The sequence below is a fragment of the Micromys minutus genome (genome assembly GCF_963924665.1).
Source record: "Micromys minutus genome assembly, chromosome: 31".
NCBI lineage: Eukaryota > Metazoa > Chordata > Mammalia > Rodentia > Muridae > Micromys > Micromys minutus.
This window is the reverse complement of record NC_137966.1, coordinates 15475865-15496201: the sequence shown is the minus strand read 5'-3', so window position 1 is coordinate 15496201 and position 20337 is coordinate 15475865. Positions and strand designations below refer to the sequence as shown.

The window sequence follows — 20337 nt, the reverse complement described above, 5'->3', positions numbered from 1 at the left end:
GGCTCTTAACCACTGAGCCTTCTCTCTAGCTTCTGCTTCTCTTTTTGTAATTTACACTATATAATCTCTTGCTTTTATTGCTGCCTCCCAATAAAATTCAATGACAGGCCCTTTCATTACACTTAGCATAATCTTTGTTTTGTTTTGTCTTTCCAGACAGGGTTTTTCTGTGTATCTCTGGCCATCCTGGAACTCATTCTGTAAACCAGGCCGGCCTCAAACTCAGAGATTGTCTGCCCCCACCTGCCCTGGTGCCAGTATGTGGCACCGTTACCTGGCCTGGGAATTATATTCTCTTTCAGTTTCTTCATGTAATATTTTTTTCTCTGCTGGGGATTTTCTTAGTTATATGTATTAGTGAGCAAGCGTGGGTTTGAAGCACGGGCTTCAGAACATGGCTCCTTCCACAACTGGGCTAACTTTGGCTGGTGATGTAGTTGTGTGGTTAGAGGGCTCGCCTGGCACACACAAGGCCACAGGTTTGATTCCCAGCATCACCTGTACTGGCTGTTCTTGTGATTTCAGCACTGGAAAGGTGGGGGCAGAATGATCAGGGGTTCAATGTCTTTCTCTTCGACGTGGTGAATTCAGTGTCCGCTGATGAATACATGTTTGTAATCCAGAAGTAGAGGTAGGAGAGTCAGGGGTTCAAGGTTATCATGGGTGCATAGGGAGTTTGATTAGTTCTGTGAGACTATAGGAAGGGTGTGAGAGAGAGAGAGAGAGAGAGAGAGAGAGAGAGAGAGAGAGAGAGGATTTGTGAATTGCTGAGCTCACATTGCCTCTAGAACATTGTTTTATTTATTTGTTTATTTTATGTTCAGGTTTCTCCAATGCCTTACAGATGCAAAGAGAATGAGGCAATAACATGAATGAAAACGGGTGACATCCGAGGTCTTTATTAGCCAGTGACCAAAAGCCTTTGAAACCATTTCATCTGTCATTGGCATTCTGTGAGCGGGTGACCTAAAAATATCCGTTGGCTCCTCAGCAGGCCGTTTGTCAACAGCATGGTGTAATTATAATGAACTTTACTGACATCATAAAAACGGGATACCAGGTGGTGTCCATTTCCACTCGCTTAATTGAAGAAATGAAAGATCTTGTACCATGGCACGAACCCAGCCATCTGTCAAGCAACAATAACACTTTGTCATAGCTGTGGCCTTGACTCCTAAGATGACCACTGGAGAGGAAAAGAATTTTAAGATGAGAATGAGTCCACAGACTTACTTTATTCTTAGCTCTCACGGCAACAGAGAGGATGGACCACTTTGTTCTTGTTGCTCTTCAGCATGGGCTGCTCTAAAGCTTCGTGATTGTGTGAGCAAATCAAGCTGAACACCACAAGCTAGGATGATGAAAACAGGGAGGCCATGACATTTTACTCTTTTGTCTGTTCCTTTGTTTTGAGACAGGCTTTCTCTTTGTAGCCCTGGTTGTTTTAGAACTCGCTCTGTAGACCAGGGTGGCCTCAAACCCAGAGATCTGCCTGCTTCTGTCCCCCCCCTAAGTTCTGGGATTAAAGAGGTGTGCCTCTATGACCCCGAAACAGCTTCTTGAAGTTAGAGTTAACATATGTAAACACTCACAAGTAGAAAAAAATCGGGGATTTTTCTATGAAACAGTAAATGAAATTATGCTACAGACTATTTTCTGGCCCTAGGTCTCAAAATTCATTTAAATTTTAAAATTGTGTGTGTGTGATCTATTGGGTCTGGAGTGGCAGTCAGCTTTACAAGGTGCCTGCTGAGCATCCTAGGAACAGAACTTGGACCTATGGGAGCAGCAGAATCTGTAGCACTGAGACATTTCATCAGCTCCATCTTGAATTTCAAGCGTGACCTGAGAAATGTATCTCCATATTACCTGTACAAAAACTTGGAATACCGGTGAGGCGCATTTCATAGTGAATTTCATTTCTATAAAAAGGGATGTATTCCAGGAGCTTGCTCAAAGCTTGTAAAGCTTATTTGCAAACGTGATTGGTTTTTCTGCCCCTGAAATTTTAATTTAGCCCTTTAATCAGGACCTGCCAACTCAGACCATCTTCCCACCAAAGCTGTGAAGAAGGTAGCCTGGACCATCCCTGTGTACTGTTCACACATCTGTAACAACTTCCACGCCAGCAAGCACTTGTACAAGGAGAGCAAGCAAGAAACTCCCCAACAGGATGGCAGGCATGTCACACATCTGTGTGACTCAGAGAGGTCTCAAGAGAGGTGTTTCCATCAAGATACAGGAGGAGAGAGAAGAGACCCACATTCCTGGGGTCTCAGCTATGGTTTGGACAATCACTGAGGTCAGTCTTAAAGATAAAAGAAAAGGCTGAAGCTTCCAGGCTTTGGCGGTCTCCCAACCTGCATATTCCAGACCTACAGGGGAATGGGGGGGATGAATTTCAAAACATCATGTGGAATGAATCGAATCTTTCCTGCCATCTTATAATATTTTCAGGAAGTCTGGCGACAGCAACAAACTTTATTTTATTTTATTACTATCATGTGTGAGATCGTGTGGTGCACAAGCTTTGTCAGCTCTCCACGTGGGCTTGGGGATCGCTCAGGGTGTCAGGCGACCTAACTGCTTGCAGGGCAAGGGCTCATCCCACTAACCTCTTCCGTCCTTTTAGTTCTCATTATACCAAATCGAACTGGCCCACCTTCTGCATCCCCACCGGTTTATAGCAAATGTACATGATCCCTGGATCTCAGCAATTTAGAAACTCCTCAGAGGATGTCTGACACTGGAGTGTAGAAGAATGCCATTTTCTCACATCTGTGAGCTCCCGGGAAGTGTTGAAAAACCTTCATGCTGAGAATAGCAGTGCACTGAAATGCCGCGTAATGTTCTCTGTGACTCATATCCATGAAGTTCAAAAACAGGGGAAATTATGACCTGGAGTTAGTAACCCGGATTGTAGCTAGGCCTGGTGGGATTAAGGGGTGAGGAAGAGGCACACGGGAATTCTGGGGTGCTGGTGGCTGCTCCTTGATGAGTGAAGGAAAATGTTCCTCTCTGGGAAAATTCATTGTGCTACATTTGATATTTGCAGCAATCCCCCTGCCTCAGTCTTAAATGTGCTGGGAGTACAGACATGAGCCACCACTAACTAGTATATTGTATGTTATACATGTTTATGTAAACACGTAGGATATAAGCATTTTTTTGGCCTTATGCATACAGTTCACATTGGAATTACCTAACAGCATTTTTTAAAATTAGAAGTTATTTTAAAGAAAAGTCACAGAAAATTTGAGAAACAAGCTTGGAGTTGCCATATCTTTTGCTCCCGGTCTCCTGGCACCTGAGGCCTTGCCCTGGTATCTGGCATGCATTACAGTAGTAGCCCAGGACCCTGGTCAGGCATCTCACTCTGACAATGCCTGCTCAGGACAAGGGGATGTGGACCTGCTTAGACGTAGTTCTTTGAGGCAATTGCAATCTCCATCTGTCAGGACACCAGCAGTCCAGTTCAGTAGTGTCAGGAGAGCAAACACAGATCCACAGGGGTAGCAGGATCCAGTAGGAACCGCCTGGCCTCCACTGATTCAGCAGGAGTGAACAGGAGCCAGCCAGGACGCCAGAAGTTCTCTGCTGTGCCTTTCTTAGTGAAGATCAGTGAAGACTCGAGCCCAGTGAAGAGTTGTACAATCAGCTATGCAAGCGCCGTCACTGTCCGCTGAGTGCCATTTGTACCCTCTCCAGACATCACCTGACCTCTCACAGGTCTAGCCTCAGCAAAATACCATGTGAGTCTGCATCACATGACACAACCAGAAACTTCCACTTCACACCTCTCTAGTGTAGTGAGATTTATTTGCCTGTTCTTTCCCTTTTAACGTGGGTCTCAGGGAACCCATCCTGGCGTCATACTAGATAAGTGCTAAAGCAAGCATGTGAGAGGATGTGTGATATGCATGCATTGGTCAGCCTTACACTGGGTAGTTAAGCAACACTTGTCAGGACTTCATAGAAATGCCCTTAAAAAAACTTCTGGTGGCATGCTTCAGTTTCTGCCAGTTCCAGGCTGATAGGCAGAGTGATGTCAGCTGAGACAGGTGTGCTTGCTGAGACAGATGTGCTTGCTGAGACAGATGTGCTTGCTGAGACAGAAGATGTGCTTACTGAGACAGATGTGCTTGCTGAGGCAGATGTGCTTGCTGAGACAGATGTGTGTGCTGAGGTAAGGCCTGTGGAGGACACGTGTTGCATATGAAAAGGACTCGAGGGACAGTGAAGGGGGAGGTTATAGGGCTTGTTGGTCTCTGCTTTGCAGAGGTCTTGCTTTGATGAGAGAGGCACATCAGAGAACTTCCCTCTGGTCCTTCCTGCTGACTCATGCTGAGGCTTGGCTGCCTCTGTGGGTAGCGCCACCACTGCAGATTCCTGTTTGCGATCCTGACTCTACCTAACTGGACTGCCGGTGTGTCTGTGAAGTGTTTGAGAGTGGATCGAGCTGCTGCTGCTGACCTGTGCACTGAACTGAGGATTTCCAGACAACACAGATGGGAGTTGCTCCAAAGAACCTTTCTAAACACTTTCCCCATATCCTTTATTTCCACTACTCTAATGGTGGCGGGCTATAAGGGGGGTTAAAGCGTTTAAGAACCATCGTTAATAACAGGATTTGAAAAAATTAAAGTTACACCTTGGTAAAATGTTGCACATAATTTAAAAAAACATGCTAGTTCTTTCTCAAGAGCTTTGTCTGAGCTCCCTCACCTGCCTGTGCCCCTTGAGTGCTGGGATTAAAACCACTTTTGCTGCTGCATCTCTCACCACCCAGCCACCACCACCACCAGCCACTATCACCAACCACCACCAACAACAACCACTACCACTACCACCACCAACAAACACTACCACCATCACCAACAACAACCACTACCACCACCAACAACGACCACTACCACCATCACCAACAACAACAACCACTACCACTACCACCACCACCAACAACAACCACTACCACCATCACCACCACCAACAACCACTACCACCACCACCAACAACAACCACTACCACCACCACCAACAACAACCACTACCACCACCACCAACAAACACTACCACCATCACCAACAACGACCACTACCACCATCACCGACACTACCACCACCACCACCAACAAGAACCACCACCACCACCACCAACAACAAGAACCACCACCACCAACAACAACAACAACCACTACCATCACCATCACCAACTACCCAGCAACCTTCTGGTTTTTAATAGACAACTGAGGACAAAATAAAAGAAAAAGGTAAAGAGATAAATATGGCACTTAAGGTGTCAGAAAAAGGCTGGGCATGGTGAAATCTCAGCACTCAGGAGACTAGGGAAGGATCATGAAGTCAGGGCCAGCATCTCTCCCTATCCTCACCCCCCCCCCAAATAGGGTCAGGAAATCAATGCAAAAAAAAGCCCAGAAAATTGACTCTTGTCTCCTGAGTGGAAGTTAGAGATACAGAACATTGCTCACGCCGCATGTGGGGCTTTGCACCATCTCCACAGGAAGATGACAACCTCTTCCCAGGGGACAGTCATCTGTCCTCAGCCATACTTCTCTGCCTCTTTTGTGTAATGAAATCTCTACTAGGGAATATGTTCCCTGGAAGACTGGTCTGACGAAGCTAGGTCAACAGGTATGGTATCATGTGACATTTCAGGGACTCTAGTCACCGGATGTAGCTTTTCCTATTTTTCCATCCGTCACATTCAGAACACCAATGACTCCTGCTTATCTACATTTTACAGGCTGTGATAAGGCCTGAGAGAAGTTAAAAGGATCTGTCTGCTAAGATCATATAACAAATTAAGGTGAGAAAGCCAAGCTGCAGAAAGCATTCCAGCCCAGCTCTCATGGTGGCCCCAAGCATCCCATTCACTGAGTGCCCTTCCCCTCTGTTCAGCTTGCTCTGTGCTACTTGGCCCCAAATCATTTGCAATTTGCTGTGCTAATGTTGCCTAGAGAGACTGGAGCAAGTGTTCATTCAAGATAGGGCAGCAACAGCAGACTAAGTAAGGATTCCATCTTTGTGGCCCAGAGTTTGTTGGAGCGCTTTACAGGATCGTGGGTGACCTCAGAACGGCTGTGTCACGTATACACTCCACCTTCTCAAGGTCATGCACAGCTGTGGCAGAACTACAAACAGCAGGGAGGGGGTACAGAGGCTGAGTGAGGCTCGGATGACCCTCCCCAACTCCTACCAGGGACTCAATCATGGCTGTTCTTCATCAAGTGCCCAGAGGAAAGCATCCCACAATGTGACTGTTAACTGAGTTGCCCAGCCGACTCCAGCGAGGCTCAAGGTGCCACGTTAACAATAGGGTTGTTGGTTCTGAGGTGAGCATGATTTCAGGAGCTCCAGTCGAGGAAGAGGGATGTTGAAGACAGAAGAAAGCACGCAGGGTGTAATTCCCACAGGGTGTAAATCCCACCTTTGGACTAATTCTCCTTCCACTGAGTTTGCCCAAACCTTTCATTTGACAGATGAGGAAGATGAAGTTCATAGTCCTGAGTGACACTATTAATTATTGGTCAAGCAATAGCTCCCAAGAAACCCCGTTTATTCTCACACTTCAGCAACTCTTGTCCAGAGCAGTTAAGACAAAGGGGACCTGGGGCTGGAGAGATGTCTCGGAGGTTACGAGAATTGACTGCTCTTCCAGAGGTCCTGAGTTCAAATCCCAGCAACCATATGGTGGCTGACAACCATTTGTAATGAGATCTGATGTCCTCTTCTGGTGTGTCTGAAGACAGCTACAGTGTACTTATATATAATAAAATAAATATTTTTTAAAAAGACAAAGGGGTCCTGATTAATGCACACTGGATTAAGCATATTGAGAAATAATGTTGTCCTTTTCTCAGCAATAATTTAAAGATCGAATGGGTCTTTTGTGCTTGAGAACTTCACCTTTTGCTAAGAACACGAGGTATACAGATACATGGCACTGCAGATTTCGCCTTTTCCCTTTCTCCCCCTTACTAAAAACCATTAGACTACAGTCCCAAAGACAGCTCCAGGGCCCATTTCCCTATTCGGTCACTGACTCATTCCTGCGACAAAACACCAAGATCTAACAATCAGAATTCATTATCTGGCTAACATGCCCAATCACGGCTTACCAACTCACCAAAGCACAGACTCCCCCATTTTCCTTAAAAATGTACTCTTACAGAAACCAAAAACAACCCCCAAACCCAACCACCACCACCAACAGCCAAACAAGCCTGCTTGCTTGCTGCTGTGGCTTGCTGTCTGCCTGTTGGGAATTTGTTGTCCGGTGTGTTCTGTACTGACCCAAGGGGCCATCCTCCCTTGCAGTTTCCTATCATTTTTTTTTCTTTATTAAGCTCCTAGGGATGGAGCCCTGGCTTTTGTGCATGGCACACATAAGAAATACATCACTGGACTGCAAACATGCTTTTTTTTTAAAAAAAAATTTATTTATTTAATGTATATGAGTACACTGTAGCCGTCTTCAGACACACTGGAAGAGGGCATCAGATCCCATTACAGATGGCTGTGAGCTACCATGTGGTTGCTGGGAATTGAACTCAGGACCTCTGGAAGAGCAGCCAGGGCTCTTAACTGCCAATATGCTTATTTCTTACCCGAAGTCACTTTGGACTCCCAGATCAAACTGAATGGTAGCTGTCATTCATCATGACACAGTGACTTCACTGAAGACAGCACTTATAAATGCCTCCTAGAGGAACTAAGTCACGAGTGCCATGTAACACACACATCACAGTGATACACATCCACATGCCTACTTCTCGGAAGTGGACTCAGTCCGAGGAGTCCCTTCGAGCAAACTCAAGCAAATTTGTTGGGTCCTCCAAAAACACTTGGAGCTGGTGAAACAGTTCAGAGTAAAGGAGCTTGCTGCCAAGCCCCATGACCTGAGTTCAGTCCCAAGGATGCCCATCGTAGAAGAAGAAACCCAGTTCCAGTGAGCCGCCCCATGATGTTCACATAGATGCCATGGTGGCGGTATATACACAGATCAGACACACACAGACACCCAGGTAGAAAAATTAAGTGAGTTCACTTTTCCAGGACCTTTAGTTACTTCTATATGCGTAGGTGTTTTGCCTGCATGTTTCTGTCCATCATGTGTGTGCCTGTGGAGGTCAGAAGAGGGCACTGGAGACCCCGAGACTAGAGTTCCAGTGGATTGTGAATAGTCATGCGTGTGCCATTTAAATGCTATAAATGGCTGCGGCATATCTCCAAATTCACTTTTATTCACATACCTAGCTTCTAAGTTCACACACACACACACACACACACACACACACACACACACACACACTCCTCTTAGAAATATTCAAACTTTTTTGTTTATTGATTTTTACAAAGGTTTAGATTGACCCGGGGTTTTACCGATGCTAGGCAACCTGTCTATCACTGAGCAACATCCTCCAACTCTGCCTGCATCACCATACCTGACTGGAGGCCCTTTTCCTCTTCTGCTGTTCCCTGGTTTGACACATTCTTTTAGCAACAGAGGCATCAGGCTTTTGGGGGGCAAAAATCAGATCACTACTATCCATGGTGGTCCCAGAGCCCAGGCTGTTGTCACTAAAGTATTCCCAGCCCGGTGCTTACTTGCTGTATTTCCTTTTAAAACAATTTGAAATTTTTATTTCTATTTCTGTAGGTATGTGTATGATACATGTGTGTTAGATGTCAGAAGGGAGCAGTGATCTTCTGGAGGGGGAGTTACAGAGGATTGTGAGCCATCCGTGTGAGCTGGAAATGGAACTCAGGTCCTCCTCGTGTTCCATATACACTCTTACCCACTGAGCTATCTGGTCAACCTTCTATGTCTTTCTGTAGCTTAACAAATCATTGGGGTTCTGGTTTTTCCAATTTATCTTTCTGGTTTGGTAAGAATTTGCCCTTAAAAATCTCAGAGAAGACATTGAAGAACGAAAGTCCAATTACTGTTTATTATTATTATTATTATTATTATTATTATTATTATTATTGACTGTCTCTCTGTATAGCCCTGTCCTGGATCTCAGGCTGGCCTCGAACCTAGAAAGATCTGCCTGCCTCTGCCTCCTGAGTGCTGGCTGGATCAAAGGTGCGGGCCACCATGTCTGGCTTGCTGTTAACTAGAGGTATTTGGATATAGGGTCAGGATCCTTTTTTCCTACACAGCCCTGAATCCTGACTTGGCAATCCGTACAGCTTTTGTTCTTTCTCTTTCCTTAGTTTTGATGACAGTAGTTACTGTTCCCCCCCAGACAACGCACTGCTCCAACTAGATAATGTACCTGTGCTTGCTTGGTTTGTTTCTGTAAACTTGACAGAAGCTACGGTCATCTGGGAGGAAGGAACCTCCTTCAGTTGATGGAGTGCGATGGGATCTACGAGAGAAAATGCCATCAGATTGATGTTGCGGTAAATGCAAGCCGCCCCTAGGTGAGTAGCTACCATGCCTGGCATACACACATCTCGGTCCACAGGTCCCACACGTTCTCACTCCTCCGTTCGGGCAACAGAGCCAGATCTACACGCTCCAGCTGCCTCCCAGCCACTGCTTTCCCACACTGTCCTCCACAGCAAGGTAAAATCAAGGTTCCAGAAACTTGTAATTTACCGATTGGATTTATATGTTAAATTCTCAATACACAATACGTCCACACAATAAGCTTCCAAGCATTTGATAAAATAAATTGACCCATAGAAACCCTTAGAAATATACACAACTACCAATGTCATTTCAGAGCCACCTGGATGAGGTCGGTTCATCATAGTCTTCCATCTTGATTCTACTCCTCCTCTCCCTTTCCTAGCCTTTCCCCCGCCTACCCTTCCTTCTCATCCAATGATAAGCTGGACCCGCCTAGCTGCATAATGACATCATCCTACAGATAGACCCATAGGCCAGGCTGTGGGGGCGTTTTCTTGACAGCTGATTGGAACGCTAGTGTTTCTCGCTCAGGGGTGTATAATAAGCAAACGGAGCAAGCCACAGGGAGCAGGCCACGCTCTGCTTCAGTTCCAGGCTTCAGGCTCCGGCCTTCGTTCCTGCCCTGACTTCCTTTGATGATAGAAACGCGATGTAAAAGTGTAAGCCAAAAAACCCCTTTCACTTTAAGCTGCTTTTGGTCACAGAAACAGAAAGCAAATTCAGGACAGTGCCCAGGATGACCTCAAACTCCAGATCCTCTAACCTCTGAATCCCAAAGCTGTGTTTACGGGTTTATGGAAGTTGCTAAAATGTCCCTGGGCCCTTTATTCTCATGTTGCTACTTTGTTCTGCAGGGACTCCCTTCCTTCTAGGGCTTCTTAAGACAGTCTTGGATCCATTGTCCCCAAGTGTCCTTTTCGCTCTCTCCCTTTTAGCTCTTAAATTGCCTGTTTGTCCCTAAACTTGATCTCTGTATCTGGTTCTTATAAGCTCCCTGATAGGTTATACTGTCCCTTTTCTCAGATATCTTTACAAAAACTATCTGTGCCAACACATCTACAATCAAATTAAAGTTGACTAGTCCCAGGGCTGGAGAGATGGCTCAGTGGTTAAGAACACTATCTGCTCTTCCAGAGGTCCTGAGTTCAACAGCAACCACATGGTGGCTCACAACCATCTGTCATGTGAGCTGATGCCTTCTCTCTTCTGGCACGCAGCTTTATGAGGAGAGCACTCATATATAAAATAAATATACTTTTAAAAAAAGTTGTCTGGTCCCTAGTAGGAGTGAAGTAATTATGCCAGCCAGTAATTGAGCTGTTAGGATTTCAGCTCTAGTAGATGCCGGATCAATATAAGATTTTTGTAATTATAAGGTTGTCTTGAAATTAAATAACTGCTTACTTTTTCAAATACTAATCAGCACATCTGTATACACACCTGTATATTATATTTTCCCGTCTTCCTTTTGTGACAAGCTCATCGATGGTTTGACAGCTGTTGTGCTCTAGGGAGGCGGAGACAGAGCTACCCACCGTTTCTTCAGCCAGACATGCAGGCAATTTCAACCCTGACCTTTGCTCACTCACCCCTGACTTCTACTGCAAGTGGCAAGTTCTAGGCTTTTCTTGTTCCTATTTTTGCTCATGTACATCTAAAATATATTGGCAGGTCATTTCTTTGGTTAAGAACAAGCCAATTATACAGAGATTTAAAACCTATACAGGAAACCAATTCTTTGTCCAAAAAAGATATTCCCATTTTTATTACTAAGGTAAACAACACCAGGATTCTGGGTTTGTATTTTGAAACATTGTATCTTAAGAAAAGCCTGTGGCATCCCCATGAAACAGATTCTGCTGGCTTAATCTCATGTAGCTTTCAACAAAAGTTAATTTGCTAAAATACCACAAAATGCAAGCAAGATTTTGAAATATTATTCCTTCATGGAGACTTCTTAAAAAGTATAAAGATTTCTTCATTTTTAAGATCTTTTAAAGATTGTCTTAAAGTGCCAGTTTATTCTCTGGGGAAAATCAAGATTTTATGTCCCTTTAAAGACAAAGACTTGGGCCAGCAAAATGGCTCAGTGGGGAAAGAGGCTTGTTGCCAAGTATGATGACCTGAGTTCCAACCCTTGGACTCAAGTAGTAGGAAAGAAGCATGGTTTCTGCAAGTTGTCTTCTGACCTGTGAGACACACACACACACACACACACACACACACACACACACACACTATTTAAAAAAAAAAGACAGGAAGAAGCTGTCATGTGCAGACTATTCCAGAATTTAGTAGATGGAAGAAGGGTCAGAGGGTCAAGATCATTCTAGGTTACATAACCAGTTTGAGGCCAGGCTAGGCTACATGAGATCCTGTATCAAAACAAAACAAAAACAACCAATAAATAAATAAATAATCAGAGAGAGACTGGAACAAATATCAGAAGATTTCTACTGCGTGGGGTCCAGCAACTGAACTCAGGCTGGACAGTTCTTGCAAAGCAAATGTTTTTACCCCCTGAGCCATTTCACTGGCCCTAGGAAACTAACACTTCTTTAAGTTCCTTATCCAGTTTGAACTTGTGAGAAGTGCTTCATTCTGCTTTCCATTATCATTTGGGAAATTTTTCAAATGAAGAAAAATTAAAAAAAAAAAAACCATTTTGATGATGGCAGGAAACCTGTCTCTAACAGTGTTTTTGTACTATTGTTTCTTTTCTGTGTATAAATGCTTTATTCTCATGTGTGTATGTATACCACATGCATGCCTGGTGCATACAGAAGTCAGAAAAGGGCTCTGGATTCTCTAGAAGTAGAGTTATAGATGGCTGTGAGCTACCATATAGGTGCCTACAATTGAACTTGGGTCCCTGTAACAAGTGTTCTTAACAGCCGAGCTATCTCTTGATCCCTTAATGGAGTTTTTAAATTTGAGTTTTGGATCCTTGCCTGTGCCTGGAACTGGCCTTGTGCTACAGCACACTATACCCAGACCTCGCTGGGAGAGAGCTGGTCTCCCAGAAGTGCTAACACACAGGCTTACAGGAAGGTCAAGCTACTGTCACAATCAACAAGACCAGCTAACACTAGAGATAAGCAGATGGTGAGAGGTCCAAGAAGCTAAGCAACAGAAACCAAGGCCACTTGGCATCATTAAAACCCAGTTTCTCCACCACAGCAAGTTCTGAATACCCCAGCACACCAGAAAAGCAAGATTCTGATTTAAAAAAATCACAACTCATGATGAGGACAACACAGGTAAACAGGTACAAGCCCTTAAAGAGGAAACAACCAAACAGGTGAAGGAATTAGACAAAATCATTCAGGATCTAAAAATGAAAATATAAACAATAAAGAAATGACAAAGGGAAACAGCCCTGGAGACAGAAAACCTAGGAAAGAGATCACAAGTCATAGACAGAAGCATCACCAACAGAATGCAAGAGATAGAAGAGAGAATCTCAGGGGCAGAAGATACCATAGAAAACATTGACACAACAGTCAAAGAAAATGCAAAATGTAAAAGTTATTAACCTAAAAAAATCCAGGAAATCCAGGACACAATGGTAAGATCAAACCTGAGGGTTATAGGTATAAAAGAGAGCGAAGATTTCCAACTTAAAGGGCCAGGAAATATCTTTAACAAAATTATAGAAGAAAACTTCCCTAACCTAAAGAAAGACATGCCTATAAACATACAAGAAGCCTAAGAAATTCCTCATGTCACATAATAGTCAAAACACCAACTGCACAAAACAAAGAAAGAATATTAAAATCAGTAAGGTCAAGTAACATACAAAAGGTCAAGTAACATACAAAAGCAGACATATCGGAATCACACCAGACTTCTCAACAGAGACTATGAAAGCTAGAAGATCCTGGATAGATACAGATTTTAAGAGAACACAAATGCCAGCCCAGGCTACTAGATCCAACAAAACTCTCAATTAACATAGATGGAAAAACCAAGATATTCCATTACAAAACCAAATTTACACAATATTTTTCCACAAATCCAGCCCTACAAAGGTTAATAAATGAAAAACTACAACACAAGGTCCTAGAAAAGCAAGAAAGTAATCTTCTTTCAACTAACCAAAAAGAAGACAGCCATACAAACATAATTCCATCTCTAAAAAAACAAAACATACCAGAAAACAACAATCATTGGTTCCTAATATCTCTTAACATCAATGGACTCAATTCCCCAATAAAAAGACATAGACTAACAGACTGGATACATAACTAGGAGCCAACATTTTGCTGCATACAGGAAACATACCTCAGTGACAAAGACAGATACTACCTCAGAGTAAAAGGCTGGAAAACAATTTTCCAAGCAAATGGTCCCCATAAACAAGCTGGAGTAGCTATTCAATCTAATAAAATAATCTTTCAACCAAAAGTTATCAAAAAAGATAAGGAAGGACATTTCATACTCGTCAAAGGAAAATCCACCAAGATGCAATCTCAATTCTGAATATATATGTTCCAAATGCAAGGGAACCTACATTCATAAAAGAAACCTCACTAAATCTCAAAGCACACATTGTACCTCACACAAATAATAGTGGGAGACTTCAATACCACAGTCTCATTAATGGACAGATCATGATATAGAAACTAAAGAAAGACACAGTGGAACTAACAGAAGTTATGAACCAAATGGAGCCAACAAATACCTCAAAACAGCCCAAAAGGAAGTAGAATTTATGGGTAGAATGCTAACTAGCATTTGTACACAAATAAAGCTCTTTCTAAAGTGAAAAAGAAAGTTTTATTTTGTTGTAGAGTAGGTCTAACTGTGTAACCTGGCTGGTCTGGAACTCTCTATGTAGACAATATTGGCCATGAACTCAGAGATCTGCCGGTGTCTGCCCCTGTAGAACTGGAATTGAAGCCATCATGCCTGGTTTAAATTCATTTTTTTTGGTAATATATGTAACATATGGCTGCTTCATATTTGGCAGAGAAGCTAAAAAATATAAATAATACTGAATGTTGACAAATTTAATAGATTTAGTTATAGGACCTTAACTTATTTGATAAGTATTTTATTACTGGAAGTCAGAGTAAGATTTTTATATGGTCACAATTTTGTTTGAGATTGGGTCTAGGTAGTCCAGCTTGGCCTTCTGTAGTTTTTTTTTTTTTTTTTTTTTTTTCCTCCCTAAGATCTTCATGAGCTGGGCTACTCATGATCCAGAAACACACGATTCTCCTTCTTCAACCTCTGAACTGGAATTGAAAGCATGGGCTGCATATTCTACTCATTTAAAACACAAAGAGAGGGCTGGAGAGATTGCTCAGTGGTTAGGAGCACTGACTCTTCCAGAGGTCCTGAGTTCAATTCTCAGCACCCACACGGTGGCTCACAACTGTTTGCAACTCCAGTTTCACATAGATGTGCATGCAGGCAAAACACCAATGCACATAAAATAAAAAAATAAATTCATTATTTTAAAAGACAAAGAGGTAAGAAATCACTGGTTAGTCACTCTAAAGTCCACTTTCAAGCACGACTGCTTTTATATACATTGCTATACATATGTGTATTACATATACAGGCTATTGGGGTGAAATGGTATACATCATGAATATAAGAGCATCATTATTACTCATTTTAGCCAGGCAATTGTGGCACATGCTCTTAATCCCAGCACTCAGGAGGCAGAGGCAGGTGGGTCTCTGACAGTTCGAGGTTATCCTGGTCTACAGAGTGAGTTCCAGGACAGCCAGAACTACATAGTAAGACCATGTCTTGACGTCCCCGCCCCCAAATTATATTATCTATTTTATATAATTCTGTGGTATTTTTAAATACTAGTATTTTACATAATATTATATGTACACTCCCTGATATATGTGGTATGTGGTACCACCAGGGAAACTCTATTAATAATAGCATCTGGCTACTTCCTCTTCCACAGCCCTATCGGGTTTTATATCCGAGTCTTCCTTTAGTTCACTTTTTGCTTTAAATTAGAAACATTTCATTTAAGATAATTTAGCGCCTGCACGGAGACGTTTGCAATGATAAGACATTTAGGAGGGTTGTTCAGTGGTGACAGCCTGAGACACGAGATCCGGATCCCAACCAGAGAACTGCGGCAAATGTCTGGCTCGATTCCCTAGCGACTTCCCCCTCTCACTCGCACCTGTGCGTGGGCGCCGCTGCTGTCTTCGAGTGACCCCGAAATTGGTTTTTCTCGCTCAGTGCCTACTTGCCCTCCTAAATCCGAACGAACTTCTTCAGTTCCAGGAAGGGACAGCACCTCTCCCATAACTGTGAATTCTCCGGTGAGACCTACGAGCTCGGGGGCGGAGTCATTGCGTCTAGGGGGCGTGGTCAGTAGGCGGCGGGGGCGCGGTCAGTAAGCGGCGGGGCGTGGTCAGTAGGCGGCGGGGGCGGAGTCATTGCGTCGAGGGGCGCCGTCAGTAGGCGGCTGGGGCGTGGTCAGTAGGCGGCGGGGGCGCGGTCAGTAAGCGGCGGGGCGTGGTCAGTAAGCTGTGGGGCGTGGTCAGTAGGCGGCAGGGGCGGGACTCGCGCTAACGGTCGCGGACTCCGGGCGGTTCGCCCACCCGGCTGTGGGAAGTGGTAGAGCGTGACCGGCGTCAGGTGGAACCCCGTGGGAGCTGCGACTCAGACGGCCTGCTGTGGCATCGGTCCGGCGGCGCGGGACCACACTCCGGTTCTTAGAGCTGGTGCGGGAACTGAGAGGAAACCCGCGCCGGGTCGCACGTGCCGCCGACGTCCCGAAGGTTCGGTTCGCAGCGGAGCGCGCTGCTCTCGGTCTGTCAGGTCCCTTCCAGTCAGGACTCATTCATTCGAGTCTTTTCTTCCCCGCCCGGTTACTTCTAGTCAGGTTCTACCCTGCCTGTTCCCTCCTGTCAGCTCCCTTCCAGACAGTCCATTTCCTGTCAGGTCTCTCGCCATCGGGGTCCCAGGATGTTAGTGTCCCAGGTCCCCATGTCCCTCGAGGTTAGGTCCATACTGTCAGGTTCCATCCAGTCAGATGCCTCACATGGAGCTGCACGAGTTCCAGGGCAGCCAGAGCAACACAGAGAATCCCCGTGTCGAAAAACAAAAAAACAAACAAAATTCTAGAGAAAGATAGACCTTTTAGTTAGTTTGTTTTTGGTTTTGATTTCTTTTCTTTCCTTTCCTTTTTTTTTTTTTTTGAGGCAGGCTTTTCCTATATAGTTGAGGTTGGCCTTGAACGTGTGATTCTCCTGCCTCTGCCTCCGGCATTTTGGATTACAAACCAGCACCACTCCAAGTATTAGAGGAAATGAAAAAAGATGTTCTTTTTCTCCCTTTCTCCCTTTCTCCTTCTCTCCCTACTTACCTTTCTCTTTGTCCCTTCCTCCTTCCTTTTCTTTTTTTTTTCATTTCAGAAGAGGCATTAGTTTATTTACATTTTTCTAGTATAAGAGTTCAAGAGTTTAATCCAATTTCCAGATCACATCTCTTAAACTTTCTTCATTCTGTTAAAGGAATGAATATCCTTATTTTTTAAGTAGCTGGTGCCGCACTATAAAGAAAGGAGCAGCAAATCTAGATCCAAAGTACACGGTCATCATGGCCAGTAACCGCCACTTGTTTTCCACTGAAAATGGCATATTCTTTCCCGGACCCTCCTCATAGTGGCTGCGAAGGACCACGGAGGTGGTGAACCTCCGGATACTCTGGCCCAGCTCGCCGGGGCTGGGAGATCTTCGAGAGTCGCAGAGACGGAAGGCGGAAGAAATGGCCGTACAACCTCACTCTCCTTTCTTCATGACCTTGCTCCTCCTTCCTTTTCATCTTCCCAGAGTTGTCTGGCTCTTTCTTTCCTTTCAAATCTGCCCTCCTTCCCTTCCTTCTTGAGACACGGTCTCGGGTAGCCCAGGGTGGCTTCAAAATTCACTGTGTAGCTGAGGTTAGCTTTGAACTCTTGATTCTTCTACCCCCACTTCCCAAATGCTGAGATTACAGGTATATGTCACCATATCCAGCTGGGAGAGAGGTTTTAAGGAGGAAGGGAATCTGTCGGGTTCTTAATTATAGGGACAGGATATCATATAAGATCCTGAAAAATATATCAGGATAGAGTATGTATCATACACACACACACACACACACACACATTCCTACAGATTATTTTCCCTGACCCCATGTTCCACTTGTTTTTTCCCTTACTCCTACCTATAACATCTCCTAGTTATCAATGTTCTTTTCATTGTATCCAGGATTTTACCTTTTCCAGAATGACACACAGTTGGAATAATCAAAATACATGTTAAAACACCGAGTGGGAATGGAAATATGGCTCAATGAATGAGTGTTTACTACAAAAGGATGCAGATGTGATGAATTTGGATTCTAGCATTCACATAAAAGTGGGGCATGGCTGCACTTCTGGAGGTTGGAGATAGGAGATCACTGGTGCTTGTTAAGCTTCAGCCTGCCTGGCTTCAGTTTCAGTGAGAGACTCTTTCAAAGAAATAAGGCAAAGAGAAATAGAACTGACCTCTTCCTCTGGTCTTTGTATACATTCATCTACACACATGTGCACATAGACTATACATACCACACACATAACAACAACAATAATGTATTGTTGTGTGTATGTACAGATATGCAGGTGTCACTATGGATGTTTGAAGTCAGAGAACAAGTTTTGGGGGTTGATTCTCTCCTTCCATCATGTGATTTCTGGTGATTAGTTTCAGGTTGCCAGTCTTGGTAGCAAGAGCCCTTACTTACTGAGCCATCTTATTGCCCCCCCACTACATTTTTATGTTTAAAATTGTTTATTTTATTTTTTAAAGCACTGCTATATACTACCATAGAGGTTACTAACACTTTCTCTGTCTCCACACTGGGATTTTTGTCCAGTGTGATGACCAGGAGGCCAACTTTCTAATGGACAGCTTGAGTGTTTGGAAGAAAGGAGACTGTTTTCTTACACTAAGAGAAACAAATCCTAGTCTTATAAAACATTGTTACAAAACTTGTGGTTTGTGGTGAGAGGTTGCAAAGATACTCTGTATAGAAATAACATCATGGAGAAAGCTTCCTTGACATCAGTCTGTAGAATAAAACAGAAACCACAGGAAAGTCATTTTCAAGTTCTCTGGGAGCTTCCTTTTCCTAGAAAACAAGCTATAAACCACACTTGTTTCTATAGCTTACATGCTATAAAGGTAGTATTAGGTATCAACTAGAATTCATACTTATGGAAAAAGTTAGCTGTAACAATATTATCCTCAAATCACAAACTGATTTTTGTTTAGGACTTCGTTTAATGCAGACTACAAATATTTAGTAGCAACTATGTGTGAAACCTTGAAGTACCTAGTCCTTTGTGGTTACAAGAGAGGGGGGAGACAAAGTTCAGCTCAGATCTTATGAGGCAGCCTTATAAGTAGGAGCCAGGAGCAGAGGATGAATAGCAGGAAAGGCCTCATCTTGGGACTAATGTAGAAGAGCCTGTCCTGGGAAGATTGGAAGGTGGTTGTGACTAGGGGAAAAGGAAAGAGGGAGCTGCTTTTTGCCAAACTCTCATCTTCTCTGGTCTAGGGGAGTGAGGGCACTGGAGGGTGGTTGGGAGAGAGGTTGAGACAGCAAACGCTGTGTACACTACAGGCTACCACAGTTTAGACTTTATTCTCAATGCTCTGGAAAGGTTCATAAAGCAAGGAAGTGACATGCTCTAAGTTTTAAAAGATGATTCTGTCATGTGGAGAAGAGACAGATGGAGAGGATCAAGAACAGAAGCTCAATATTGGGCATAATGGGATGGAGAGATAGCTCAATGGTTAAGGTCGTTTGCTGCTCCTACATATGACTTAGGTTTGATTCTCAGGGTGGTTCCCAACCATCTATAACTATAGTTCCAGGAGATCTGACACCTCCTCATTTCCTTTGGCACCAGGAACACAAGAGACTGAGGTTGTTGGGGCTGGGTAGATGGAGCAGTGAGATGGCTCAGTGGATAAAGATGCTCCCTTTGAAGGTCCTTTGGACCCACATGATAGATGGAGAGAACTGACCCCACAAGTTGTCCTCTGACTTCCACATGAGTGTCAACCCCTAGTAAGAAAATAAATATGATTTTAAAAAATGTCAAAGTCAGCCTGGGATATATGGCCAGAATTTGGTGTGTGTGTATTGGAGGTCAAAGGTTACTATCCCCAAGACTGGCCTTGAACTCTTCGTTCTCTTGCTTCTACTTCCCAAATATGATATCAAAGGTGCACACCACTATGATCCCACAAAGGGATAGAAACGTTAGTAATGACAAAGTGAAGGGGAATGGAACTTTTTGGAGGGAAAGTATGAGGTAGCTCCAGAGCACCAGTGACACCTAGCTTCAGCCTGGAGGACAGTCATGACACTGAAAAGTGCAAGCAGTCCAGAAAGGACTATACTTGTGTGTGCACCTGCACACATCCACAAATTTGGGCTCACTAGCATGATGATAGGTGCAGCAGAGCTCTAACTCATCTCCACTCCACCACTCCACTCACAGTCCCCTCGTATGATCCAACTACATTCCTCAGAATTTGATCCAGCCTCAAAATCAGAAAATCACAAGCTTAAAAACTGAGTGACATTCTCAGAAGACCTGTCAGCTAGACACCACCCTGAGCTAGAAGCTTACAGTGTTTCATTCTCATCAGGGTTAACTCTTCCTACCAGAGTAGAAGGACCAAGCAATTCATCATTCTCTGGAGGAAAGAAAGAGGAACACAAGGGGCTTGGCCTGGTCATACCATAAACAAAAGAAAAGGAAGGTCCCAGAGAAACTGGCCAGGTCTAGTGTGACTTAGATCAGGCTGTAGTCACCCTACTAGAGTTGGAGCTGGGCTCAGGTGCTCAGAGCAGGCAATTTGGGAGACTTAGATAG

General features: G+C 44.0%; 1 protein-coding gene and 1 long non-coding RNA gene across 2 annotated transcripts; both read right to left on the bottom strand.

Moving 5' to 3' along the window:
- Nucleotides 1–886: 886 nt before the first annotated feature.
- LOC308413219 lies at nt 887–15733 on the bottom strand. Its single transcript, XR_013974843.1, has 4 exons — nt 15601–15733; nt 9301–9393; nt 1234–1351; nt 887–1129 (listed from the first exon to the last, which is right to left on the bottom strand). It is a non-coding gene; the product is annotated as an uncharacterized lncRNA (long non-coding RNA).
- A 1218-nt stretch (nt 15734–16951) lies between these two features.
- LOC308440275 (cytochrome c oxidase subunit 7C, mitochondrial-like) lies at nt 16952–17601 on the bottom strand (the record flags this gene model as incomplete). Its single annotated transcript, XM_080942293.1, has 2 exons — nt 16952–17205; nt 17580–17601. The coding sequence occupies 2 exons, from the start codon at nt 17599–17601 to the stop codon at nt 16952–16954; spliced, it is 276 nt and encodes a 91-aa protein (XP_080798419.1).
- Between the last annotated feature and the right edge of the window lie 2736 nt (nt 17602–20337).